We start from the raw sequence: 13,540 nt of genomic DNA, 5'->3' as shown, positions 1-13,540 counted from the left end.
TTAACGATCCCTTGTGGGAACCGCTCCGGACGAATCCGAAACATTACAAAATCTATAATATCAAATTCTTTGAACCGTCTCTTGAGATCAGCAGTAATTTTATAATTGGCATTGCTTTGGATAATCTTTTTATTAATATCCTTGTGGGCTCTGAAAATTCGGCCCCGGCCTCCTCACTCTTCTTTTTATTCGGCAAGGGAGTTTTAACTGAATAAGTTCTGAGGTAAATTTTGGAAGGCAGATGGGTTTGTAGATAAGACACTACCCAGATATTTCGCCCTCATTTTGCGAGGACTTTAAGATCTGAGTTCTGGTTTCCTATAGGCGCAAGCCCCTATAGTTAATTACCCCTCCCGATAACGAGAGAGAACTTTCGATTAAGGCTAGTCGTTGATCAGATACGAAGAGATACACGTTATCTAGCATATAGTAGCAGCATAGGTTTGGGATTTAAAAAGCTTGGAAATGGTTGAGAATTTGAAAGTTTGATATTTAAAATTGAAATTTCACAATCTTGCACTTAAAGTGGATGGTGGGAGAATGGATGATAGATCCCATGGTTTCGTCATCCCAGACCATCGTGATCCCTGGTCTACTTAGTCAGAGGAGGCAGTCGACCCAACCTGACAGAAGGATCCTTGTCGGCAGCCATGGGTTGCTTCGTCCAAGGGGATCTTATAGGCCTGGGGTGAATGTTTATCTAAGAGGACAAATTTGAATCCACCTTAGCTGACAGAGGGCTTTATGCCCTATCGATCATATCCTATTGATTCATATCTCAAGGATTTGATGTCAATAAGGAACGTATTGACGCTGGCCATAACCGGTATTTCGTGGTTCCATTTAGCGACAAAACCACTCGGTTCAGAGGGCCTCGGGTCATAACTGTTTATCCTGCGGTGCCATTTGGCGGCAAACCGCCGGTTTGAGGACACGTACCACGTCCTTATTGACAGGAGACTGTTTTGAGAATGGATCCTAGTGATATTCTCGACCAGACATTTGGCTCTTTATGAGCTGAAGTAAACTTTGATTTGTCCACCCCGGCAAACTGTTGCGGAGGGTGGATGGATTTTTGTTTTAAGTATTTGATGGATTTATTTTAATTTTAAATATTTCTGGATTTTGATGATTTTTGGATTTCAGAACTCGTAGAGTTTTGGATTTTGATTGGCATTTGAAGTATTTGGAAGTTACCGCTCCAGTTTATATTTTCGTTCAACACGGACATCATCGGGGTGTTTGGGGGCATTTCCATTTTCTGGATTGAGTTTTGTAGACTCTGTCTACTGGTCAACAGAGGATCGGGTTTTGTAGACTTTATGCCTTTTTTAGTGAATTCATATTGTTATAGGCTTTGAAGGCCTAATATGAATGTATTAAAACAAATATTTTGGTCGTCATAGCCATATATTTGTTTGATTGTTCAAATCCTGTCGACTTCTATTAACCCGTATAGAAGGATCGGGTTCGAACTTGAATTCACTTATTGACCCGCGCAGCATCCCTAGGCATCACGTGTGTACCAATAACACGCTCGCCGGGGCCCATGCGGGCATTTGGGGGCATTTTATAATTGAACCCTGTCGACTCCTATTTATTCATATAGGAGGATCGGGCTTGAATTTATTAACCCGCGCAGTATCCCTAGACGTCACGTGTGTACAAATAACACGTTCGTCGGAGCCCATGCGGGCTTCATGATTGCTTTTATCCCTTTTAGTGTAACTACGTGTATACAAACTATGGTGCACGTGCATGGTATTTTGAAAATATTTGTAAACGCCTTCTGTTCGCTTGCATAGAAGTTGCGGATCCGGTGGTGTTGCGTAGCAGCTTCTGAATAGAGTTGTTCGCTGCTTCGTACAGGTAGATTGTCGTGCACTACTCGTTACTTTCTGCAGGTGGATCGTAATGCACTAACTAATCTCCTGCCTTGGGTTGTAGAAGCTCGTAGGAACTTATATTTTTTATGCATTCTGCTGTGATTTGGGTCTTTACAATACGTCAACTACTACTGAAGGTAGATGTATTCATCCTTAGACTGAAGTTGACTATAGGATATTGCATTTACTGTAGTCTTTATGTATTCACATAGGGGTGGCATGTGACACATACATTAGTCTTTGTAGAGAGATCGTATGTGTTGCAAATCTTTTATTCTTGATTGCTTGCGGATCAATGTACTTATTTGTATCTTGATGTTGACTACGAGGATGCTAGAATACCCTTGCTAGAAGAGTCTACGGGTACTTGTATCTGTTGTATGTCAGTCGTTGCATCAACTAATAGTTCTCTTCATTAGGGCTTCTAATCTTCAACATACAAGTTCATTGGTCGATTGATATGAACACCGCAGATTTCATGTTGGATATACATAAATCAAGGGTCTTGTAGTATATCTATTCTTCTCATTTGAAAGTAAAATGTTGTGTGTTCATTTACATATTAGTCTGAATTGATAACAAAGAATCCGCTTCTTCTACATCTCTCTTGCTTTACTTGTGAACAACTCCTTCACTATTGTATTCCTCCATGCTCATCTACTTTGCAAACATGTCGTTTGTGTGAGAATTATGTTGAATATCATAAGCTTCTCGTTGCCCTTGGAAGCAGTTATTAGCTTGCATTTTGATTGGTATAAGAGCTTTTCAACATTTATTTGGGAACCTTGATTGGAATGCTACCACATTTGTCGTACATCTTCTACTAGTATATCAAATGTGTTCGTAGAAAACTCCTTTGTAGAACATAAGAGGCACTTATTATCACTTGCAATTTGATGGATTGAAAACCATAAAATAATCTTATGTTCATTTCATTTGATTTTAAATCAAATGGGAGTTCAAGTGCAAATTTGAGTCCACATCAGGTCCTTTGCATTTGTTCACTTGGTTCAAACCAAGTTCACAAGTCTCAAGTGACCTTGTTATATTCAAGTTCAAATGCATGTCCACAAGTCCCCAGTTTGAGTTCAAGTTCATTTATAAGCTCCTTGAGTTCAATCAAGTCTAGTTCAAGTTTATGAGTTCAAGTTCAAGCTTGAGTTTGAGTTCACTTAAGTCAATTTTGTTCAACCAAGTTCAAGTCCGGATTATAGTTCTTGCAAGTCCTTTTTGAGTTCAAATAAGTCAGAGTGCAGCCATATTTTCATCAGAAATTTCGACAGCCTCCCGAAATCTCCCCCATTTAGGGGAAAACTACGAGAAAACTGGGCATTTCCCACCACGTGCAATAAAGGCATGTATGGTATGTGTCCTCTAACGAGGACATCGCGGCCATGATTTTTCTTCCCACCACGCGCAATAAAGGCGAGTATGGGGTCTTTGACGGTACCTGTTTAAAAGACACAATTTGCTTTCCCCCCGCTCGAGGGTACTTATAAGTGACCCCACCTCGTCTTAGGTGCCGCACCGGGATCCCATCCCACCATGCGCAATAAAGGCATGTATAGGCGGTTTTTCGGTGCGCCACGAACGCCGAAGTAGAGTGGGGAGAGTGAACAGGTTTCTCAGTCATAATTCTAGTCATAGAGCCCACTAGATTAACAATGACATCTAACTTCTTTTGAAGTCCTATCGAGTCCATTGAAAAGTGTTAAGTGATGCTTAATGAAGAATGGGTGTAAGGGACAACACTCTACAAAGAGAAAACACCATTACGACTTGTTGTATGGTGCAGGAAAATACTAGACAGTAAGCAACAAGAATGATTTAAGTGATCTAGGCATTTGGGATGGTTGCTAAGGCTTGGACAGCACCCAAATCAAAGGTTAGACTCACTTAAATGCTACCAAACAATGCAGAATTTTGTGTCGACAGCAAACTACAACAGTTGGGGAAGTTGCTTAAGTGTTTAGGATGGTTTCAAGAGTGTGGACAGCACTTAAACACTAAGTTAAACTTTTCTAAATGTCACTACATGGTGCAGTTTTTGTTGGACAGCAAACCAAAAACCAGAGAAAAAAAAAAAGTAGGTGATGTTATGCATGCAAACAAACATATGGTTGGTCAGGTAAACTCTTAGGATGTTCACTAGCATATGTTACCAATGCCTACCAATGACAAGTTGAGACTTCTAATTGAAATCTAACACATGCAAGAGCAACCATGCTCTGATACCAAGATGATGTGAAACATATGCAAAGAAATAAGAACTGCTTGAGGATTTTAATATAAGATTATTAAAACTCTGCTAATTATAAATTTAGTATTTACCCAAGTTAGGTTCTCAGAGTTATCAATTAGAGACTAAGCAAGGCTTGCAGTTACAATTAGATTAACGGGACAATATCAAATTAACAACATATAAATAGAGAGTAATGTTATGGCGAGAAACAATAATCCACGGTTAACAAATAGAACTCTTAATCTTGGGTCTCTCACTCATGCTCTTGACGGTAGGGCTTTAACGGAGGAAGATTGAAAGCAAACTGAGCAACACCATTAGTAGACAAATGGTGCCCAAGGTATAGTCCATGGGAGAAGTAGCCGGCGGCGGGGAATCCACGAGATGACTAGTGAGTATCCAATATCCGGGAGGAATATGCTCCTCGATGGAAGATACTAACGTAAAAGGATGCGCTTCAAGTAATCCTCCACAGAAGAGTCCACGTCATGGTTCACGTCGAAGAACAGAGATTCAAGGATGTTGGTTCGTCCTTGATCATCAATTAAGGAACCATGGTCGACTTTAGGATCGGCAATGCACCCACGATGAGGATGGGAGGAGAGGTTGTCTTCTTCTTCTCTTGGCGTCGAGTATCATGAACTAACTAGGGTTTACCAAAAGAGGGAATGCAAGAGAAAAGGGGCGACCAAGGTGGGGAGAAGGGGAGGGGCGGTTTGAGCTAGGTGGGACTTGATGTGAGGATTAGAAATCTGAAATTAAATTTCAAGTTAAGTGAAATTGGATGGAAGTTAATTTGAAATTCAAATTAATCCCATAAAGTGGGGGGGCGGCGGTTATGAGGGAATAAGGGGGATTTAATTGTGGGTAATTAATGAGATAGGAGAGAGAGAGGGAGGGATTTGGGGAGAGGATTTGTAACTTCCAAATCAATTTATGTCATTTAGGAAAGAGAATGACAACTCAAACCTAATTTGAAATTCAAATAGACTTGGAGTTATGCACTTTCCTAATTTAGATTTGCAAATAATGAAAGTTTTTTAAATTTAAATTTCAAATTTCAAATTGAGGAATGGGACTAATAAATCCAATTTGATTTATTTTGAAATTAAATTCATGATTGATACTTTCCTAATTTAGGATTCCCTATATGGAAAGAATTTGAAATTCAAATTTGAATTTTAATTGAATTCAAATTTTCCCTCTCATGCTTGATCTAAATTAGGAAGTCATTATGGTGATTGAAATCATCATAATGAAGGGGAAATTATGAGGAGGGCAGCAGCAAAGGGGAAAGGGGGCGGCTAGGTGGCGGGTTGTGGCTAGGTAGGTGGGTGGGATTTAGGCGATGGAGCTAGAAGATGAATTGGGTGGAGGAGGTTGAGCCACTGGTGGTGGGGAGGTTGGAAGGGGTGGTGGATGGAGTGGGAGAGAAAAGAGATGAAATAAAATTACAAATAAAATAAAAGTAAACTAATGAACTCACAAAGAGATCGTAAAACCGCAAACCTTGGACTCCTCCAAAGATTGACGGGTATTGCTTTCACCCACCTAGGGTCTCTCCTCTCATGAACTCACTTAGAGATCAAGCAAAGAAAAATAAGATTTCATTTCAATATTCATCATCCAGTACAATGCATAAGGCCTCCTATAAATAGGCCAAAATGAAACAAAAAATAAAATACATAAATGCCCTCGGGGCTACAATATCAAATGACCACCCATAAGAGTAAAATAGTAAAAACTGAAAAATAAAATAAACTAATAAATAAAATGACTCAAAATATAAGCTCTTGATCGTGGCCGTCGATCTCTGGTATCTCCGATGGTACACGTGTCGATATCTCTGACGATGTCCTCATCAATGTGGTTCCTATTTTTAAGAGTAAATGTGATGTATAAGAGTGTGCTAATTATAAAGAAGTTAAGTTGATGTGTTAAACATTAAAATTATGGGAGAGCGTAATTGAGCATAGGTTACGACGCGATACTAATGTTTCCCAAAATCTAATTGGATTAATGTCGGGTAGGTCTACTATGAAAGCTATACATTTTTTGAGAGGTTTGATGGAGAAGTGAGAGTAAGGAGGATTTACATATTATATTTGTTGATTTAGAGAAAACATATGATAAAGTTCCAAGAAAATGGCTCTAAAGAATTTTAGAAAAGAAAAGAGTTAATAATACTTATATTCATGTCATTAAAGATATGTATACAAGAGCTGTTACTTGTGTTCAAACATCATGTGATTTGACCAAGTATTTTCCTATTTCAGTTGGATTACATCACGAATCAGCTTTACACCCATATCTTTTTACTTTAGTCATGGATGTTCGTATCATTGTTTAAAATTGCGCAATATGAGGCTCGCCTTGAGGTCCGCCTCAACGCACTTTCAGTGAAAAATGCCTCGAGGCTTTTTTAATGAGGCTTACGCCTCGAGCTTTTTTAATGAGGCTTACGCCTCATCTTGGTTGAGGCCCGCCTTGAGGCGCGCCTCGCCTCGCTGGCATGAGGCATACGCCTTGTTCTATTTATGTATGTTTTTATTTAAAACTTAGCTAAATTCTATACAAAAGCCCACAAAAAATAATGCCCTCTTGCTCTCCAAAACCGCATTAACTTCCTCTCAATTGCCCCGACCTCCAGCCCACCATCTTCATCGTAGCCACCACCGTCATAGCCGCCACCGAGGATTACTTGAAAATTGCATACCGCCACCATCTCCTATAAAAATTTAAGTATTTCTCTTATTTTATACAACAACAACAACATCAAGCTTTTATCCCACTACGTGGGGTCGGCTACATGAATCTTTTTTCTCCATTGTGTCCTATTAAAAGTCAAATTCTCGTTTAAATCTAATAAAGAAAGGTCATTCCTAATATTTTCTAACCAAGTCTTTTTATGTCTACCCCTACCTTTCTTAACATAAGTCAAATCTAATACCTCTACTCTCCTAACCGGGACGTCATCACAAGGCCGCCTAAAGTAAAAAGATATGGGCTTAAGGCTGATCCTTGATGTAACCCAACTGAAATAGGAAAATACTTGGTCAATCCACCTTGTGTTTGAACACAAGTAATAGCTCCAGCATACATATCTTTAATGATTTGAATATAAGCATTATTGACTCCTTTCTTTTCAAGAACTCTCCATAGCACTTCTCTTGAAACTTTATCATATGCTTTTTCTAAATCAATAAATATCATATGTAGATCCTCCTTATTTTCTCTATATTTCTCCATCAAACCTCTTAATAAATGTATGGCTTCCATAGTCGACCTACCCGGCATGAATCCAAATTGATTTTGAGAAACATTAGTATCACGCCACAACCTATGCTCCAAAACTCGCTCCCATAGTTTTAAAGTATGACACATTAACTTAATACCTCTATAATTCGCACAATCTTGTACATCACCCTTATTCTTAAAAATAGGAATTAACACACTCATTCTCCACTCATCTGGCATCTTCTTAGTCTTCAAAATAGTATTAAAAAGTTTAGTAAGCCATGAAATTCCTTCATCTCCTAAGCATTTCCACACCTCTATTGGAATATCATCAGGTCCAACAGCTTTTCCACCCTTTATTTTCTTTAAAACCTCTCTAACTTCAGTTTTACTAATATTTATGAAAGATATTTATGAAAGAGGAAGATGGTTGAAATAAATAAAGAAGTAGATTGGTAGGTATTGAACCCTACAGAATGAGGCAAAGCAGCGGTCAATTTGTTATGATGACTCAAATAAAAATCCCCTTAGTAATGATAGTACATATGATTTCTGATGGGAACATCGATAAGAGGTTTCGACGCGTCTATCATAGACGACAAAGGAGATCGATGGTCATGATGTATTGATGCATTTTATGTATTAGTTATTTTATTTTCAAACTTTTTTCCATTTTTTGCCCGTATGAGTAGTTAGCCACTATTGTAACCCAAGGGGCATTCTAGTCTTTTATTTTCTTTGTCATTTTGAGGCCTATATATGTGGCCATTTCTTATGTAATGAGGATGTTTTGATAAATGAAATTCTAAAGTTCTCTTTGTTTTCTCCAATGTTGAGTGCTTGAGAGAAGATGAAAGCCTAGGAGAGGCGATTGCAATACCCGTCAGCTTTTGGAAGAGTCAGCTTTTGGAAGAGTCCGAAGCTCGCGGCTCCACCCTCGCTCCCCTCTCTTTCCCCTCAAAACTCTCTCCCTCCCCCCACATCCCGCCGGCTCCCAGTTCTCACCGCCGCTCACCCCTCTTGTTCTCCTCAAATCCCCCACTACCAGAAAACCCCCCAACCCACCGTCCACTCCAGCCCCTCCCACCGCCCCTTGGCCTCCACCCGAGCCCCACCACCACACCACCTCCTCCTCACCATACCGCCGGCCTTACCACCACCCATGAATCCCCATTGATTGTATCGATTACTTTCCTAATTTAGGAAATCAAATTTGGAGGGATTTCAAAATTCAAATTCAAAATTGATTCGGATTAAATTTCCTCCTAAATTTCCTACCCTAATTAGGCAACCACTAAAGCCTCACAAATCTGAAATTAATTTCAGATTTCCCACTCTAGTTTATTTAATTACTTCGGCCCACAATCCAAGTAATTAAATCTCCCTAAATTCCTCCCTATAGGGCCGACCACCCTCTCTCTCTCCAATCTCATTAATTGGAATCCAATCAAGGATCCAATTAATTAAATCACTTCCCCAATTCCCTCCCCCATCTCCATTTATTTCAAATTTCAAAATTTGAAACTCTCTTAGCCTAATTTAATTCAAAATCTGAACCTAATTTCAATTTTGAAATTAAATCCCTCCCAAGTCACACCTAAACCGCCCGGCCCCTCTCTCTACTTTGGCCGCCCCTCTTCTTGCTCCCTCCCTTAGGAAGTTTTGAAGCCAAGAGAAGAAGACAACGCCCTCAAGGCGCGCCTCAGTAAACTTGAGGCGTACGCCTCAAATCGGGAACTCATTGTGTAGGCTTTGAGGCTTAAAGGGGTGAAATTGCGTTGAGGCGCGCCTCTTATTGCGCAATTTTAAACCATGATATATATATATATAATACTTAACCTAATCTTTTCTTTAATAGAAAATACTCAAAATTATACATTTTATATTGATAATTTATCCAATATAACATTTACCTATAGCATGTTGTGTTTTATGTTTTGAAATTATGAGCGGCACCGTGTCCTTTTTCGAACTTCATATGATGCAGCATAATTGATGTGACTGCAAGACATATCTTAATTCCCTAAATTGTTGCACAATTATGTGCTTCACAATGTCCATTCTCATATTTCATAGTGGGCAATATAGTTGATGCAGCTCTATAAGACAATCCAATTCCCTGAATTATTGCACAATTATATACAGTTACAAGTTAACATGAGTAACTTTTAGTCTATATTAAGTAAAAAATAAATAGTATTATAGCCACCTTTTTTTGCAAACATTCTATGGGAGGTTCAAAACAATCATGTTGATCAAGCTTCAATAACTATACAATTCCCCAATATGATGTTTGTATTGCACATGAATTTCTCTCAAAAAGTTTTACAATTTGAACAAGAAAATTTGCAAGTATATCCCTCGCTTTTTACATAGAGTTTTAACGAAGTTCATAAAAAATTTAAGCCCCTCCAACAACTCCCTTGATTTTTGTCGGTAAGCATGTAAATTCATTTAATTGGCCTCCCTTTTTTCAATTATTATTTCTCTGTGGCATAAAAATGTTGTACTTTCCAGTGAACTTTCTAAATGAACTAAGACACCCTCCCACACATCAGAGAAGCAAATGAGGAAATTTTACATAAAAAAAAAAATTGTATTCGAGATGCAAAACCATGATTAAAAAATAAACAAAAAATGCCCGAGTGAACTTAATGGTTTAATAGATGATGAGTGACCAAGTAAGAGATTTTCAAGAAATGAGAAGCATTATTTCCCGTGTCAATAAAATGGAAGCTCCATACAAATTTTTAAATAACAAATTCAAACTATTTTGAGGCCTTCATTCCATAATTAAAAAAAAAATTGATGAAATATGCAGTATATTTCCATTTTAAAAATAAAATTAGTATATGCAATAATTTCCTAAAAAACAATTTACCATTAGAACAATGAAAAAGGAAGAATGTAGATCAATTATATTGGGGAAACTAGAGAAGCTTGTCCTTTTATGAGAAACTTAGTATATTCACCGTGCTTTTTGATTCCCTAATTTTCTCACAAGATTGAAATCCAAACTAAATATTGGTATGAAATCAACTCATAAAACTTTTTTTGTGAAAATACCTGAAAAAGTTTTGATTCCAATTGTTGTCGCTTTAAGGTTCTAACACTGTCATCAAAATATAAAGCTTCCTTGTCATAACTGTAATACAAATCAAGTTTTTAGTGAAATTATGATATTATTATGATATTATTCTAACTGCTATACAATGAAACAGGCAAAGGTTTGTTGTCAAACTGTTCAGTCAAAAAGGATTACATAACAGCAGTTCAGAGTGAGATATTTTGATAAATCGTTCTTGAAAATCAATGTCCAATACCAAAAGATATCATATGTATTTATGTTTTTGAACTTTTCAAAATAAAATATAGCCATCATAATACCTTATTAACCATCGTTAAATACAAAATTTCTAAATAATACATAAAGAATTTCAAAAGACATCTAAATTAACTACTATTAATGGCTCCCGCATAATTTTTAAATCTTAATGTCCTGACACCATCATGCAATGTTTACATCTAGTTAAACCCTTGGACTTTCCAATATTTTGTAACAATAGGCTAAAGCTAAGTATCAAGATAAACACAAAATTAGATATGCACACTACCATAATTTTTAAAGATATATTCCCATATGTAGAAGGGGAAGGAGCAAGAGAAAATATCAAAATATAGCTGAAAGATCATGTTCGTCCTTATACAAGCAATAGATGTGACTCGAAAAGTTTTTAAATTTTCAAGAGCATAAACCACTAGGCTGCTTTCAAATCTAATCTATTTTTAAAATAATGATCAACCTTTTATGAAATAGCAACCCTACATTATAGAAGCATTAACCCTTGAAATATTTAAAAGGCATTTATCATTACATTTATTCTTTAATTTGCCAATAATTACCAAAATATAAGCTAAATCCTAAATCAAGAAAAATGAAACCAGTGTGATAGCTTTCACTAAATTTACCTTATTAACAATCAATAATCAACAAAAATAATTGTTTTTCACATTAATTAAACTAAAAATTATTACCCAATCAAGCAGTTCTCCAATATAGAGCTGAGTTTCTTCGCAAAATCTGGAACAATACCATTTTGTACCGCCTCTTCAAGGTGGCACCACTCCTGTCAAAATGCTCAAATGGATAGTAACACCAAAAACATGCCCCATACTAGAAACTAAATAGAGAGGAATTATTGGCCAATTACCTCATTATTCAAGAAAGAATCAATTTTTGCATTTGCAATTTCTTCACAGCGAACAATAGCAATCATAACCTACATTAGGACAGCGACAAAATTAGATATTGCTATATCAAAGGAAAAAAACTCACAAGTTATAAACAAACAAAAAACAAAACCATCCCCTTGTGGGCGAGTAAATCAATATTCTTGTTCTCTTTTATAGCTTTCCAAATTTGTTGTGTAAAAGAAAATCCTAATGCAGAAATAATGCCTCGTCTATCTCCAGCAAGCCCATCGGGAGAAATAGAATGAAAAAACCTTTTCCGTAGCTTTGCAACTTGTAGGGACATAATAACAAAATCTTACGAATGCCTGAATCTAGAGCAAGAATGCATATTTGAGGCATTGCAACATATAAAATATTATGAAACATTCAAAAATTTGGGTGGATGATGAACCATTCAGCTAAGCATGTGAGAGAAAAGGTCAGACGTTCAAGGGTTGTTGGAGAAACTACAACTTTAGCCATCAAACTGTAACAACTACATTTAAAGCAAGGGTTATGTCCTACAAAAAGACTAGTAGGTCCAGCATCATCTTAGTAAGGATTAATCATTCTTGGCATGCAAGCCACAGAATTCTAACGAAAAGAAGATTAGTGCCAAATGTAAGAAAACCAAAAGAACATTTCCTATTATCTTAATTCTTCATCCTCTTTACATTTTAGTTCTTTTCATTTTATCCTTGCTATTTTCCATCTTCTATTATTGTGGTCACTCATATATTATTTTTTCCTATTCTTCATTGCGCAAACATTCCCTCCAAGTACACGCTTGCTCTTTTCTTTTTCCTTCACAGCAGCATCACTCACAAAATTTTTGACAATTGCAAACTTCCAAGAATCAATCTCAACTCCTAACCAACAAAAAATGAAATAAAATAAAATAAAATAAAATAAACACAAAACAATCATGCACCACCCCTCACACCATAACATATAAAGAAACACAAAAAGGTGCACACATACATATGTTAAACAAAAATGGTTGCATTAGCAATAAGGTGAAGGGTAGGGGTCTAGGAGTTAAACAGTGCCTACATTTTGCAGCTCTATGCACATAGTTCACCAAATATTTTCAATGTAATGGATTATTGAAAGCAGCAGAAATTAGCTCATTTAGAGTAGTTCCAACAAACTACTGAAAATCAACTCTCTATAATTCTCTTCTGCTAAAATCTTTTAAAATTTTCATGATCTATTCACACCCTTTTTATGTTAAAACTAGATAATCAAATAGTCGATGTTATTTCATTTACCAAGAAGCATCTCCCAGCAAAGGTTAGTGGTATTGACTAAAAATTTAGAATTACAATAAGTGCATGAGTATGTGACAATGTAAGACTTAAATGCAGCTTGCTACATTCCAAAGCATATGACAAGTTGGACGCTGTGGTCCCCTACTTACATGCTTATGTAAAGCAAATAATTTTTTTCATAGACCCACACAAATTGGGGCTCTCCATTCCACAAGACAAAAGATATGAATAAGAAAGGGAGACTTTAAAATGCAATAACAAAATCGACATTTACCTGTTCCTTGAATTGTTCTTCCTTTTCTTCAAAACTTGAAAGGGCAACAACTTCTACCTATGGTTTGAAATAGATCCAAATTTAAAAAATAAAAAAACATTATTCATCAGAGGAGAAAGAAAATACTTTTTATATCTATGTTTCAACTTACATTAAAAAATTCACTAAGCGGAGTATTTATATGCTCAAGTGATTTTTGAACAGAATCCCAAATCTATAGCAAAAAAATAAAAATAAAAATAAAAGCATGCTAAACAATAATAATATAATGAATATATAAAAGATAAGAAAAGCAACAAATAGCACGTACCTTTTGAATATCTCCCCTCAACATATGTTCCAAGTTTTCTACAGGGGTCTACCCATGTAAAGACAAACATGCTCAGTATTTCCAGAT

At 36.6% G+C, this 13,540-nt stretch overlaps 1 protein-coding gene across 3 annotated transcripts in view; it reads right to left on the bottom strand.

Moving 5' to 3' along the window:
• Window positions 1–10,226: 10,226 nt before the first annotated feature.
• Window positions 10,227–13,540, bottom strand: part of LOC110105779 (protein ROOT HAIR DEFECTIVE 3-like) — a 3,568-nt gene continuing 254 nt past the window's right edge. Inside the window, exons 2-7 of one of the 3 annotated variants that reach the window (XM_028692607.1) lie at window positions 13,454–13,501; window positions 13,295–13,357; window positions 13,144–13,200; window positions 11,577–11,645; window positions 11,401–11,492; window positions 10,227–10,510 (exon numbers count right to left, since the gene is read on the bottom strand). In XM_028692607.1, coding sequence (XP_028548440.1) covers window positions 10,363–10,510; window positions 11,401–11,492; window positions 11,577–11,645; window positions 13,144–13,200; window positions 13,295–13,357; window positions 13,454–13,477 — 453 coding nt within the window. In that variant the 5' untranslated portion in view covers window positions 13,478–13,501 and the 3' untranslated portion in view covers window positions 10,227–10,362. Of the gene's footprint in view, window positions 10,511–11,400; window positions 11,493–11,576; window positions 11,646–13,143; window positions 13,201–13,294; window positions 13,358–13,453; window positions 13,502–13,540 lie in introns of those variants that run through there. The other 2 variants (XM_028692608.1, XR_003699862.1) reach the window with 2 other exon arrangements.

The sequence above is a fragment of the Dendrobium catenatum genome, unplaced genomic scaffold (assembly GCF_001605985.2).
Source record: "Dendrobium catenatum unplaced genomic scaffold, ASM160598v2 original_scaffold_239200, whole genome shotgun sequence".
NCBI classification, from domain to species: Eukaryota; Viridiplantae; Streptophyta; class Magnoliopsida; order Asparagales; family Orchidaceae; genus Dendrobium; species Dendrobium catenatum.
The sequence above is the reverse complement of the archived record's forward strand: the minus strand, read 5'-3'. Positions and strand labels throughout refer to the sequence as shown.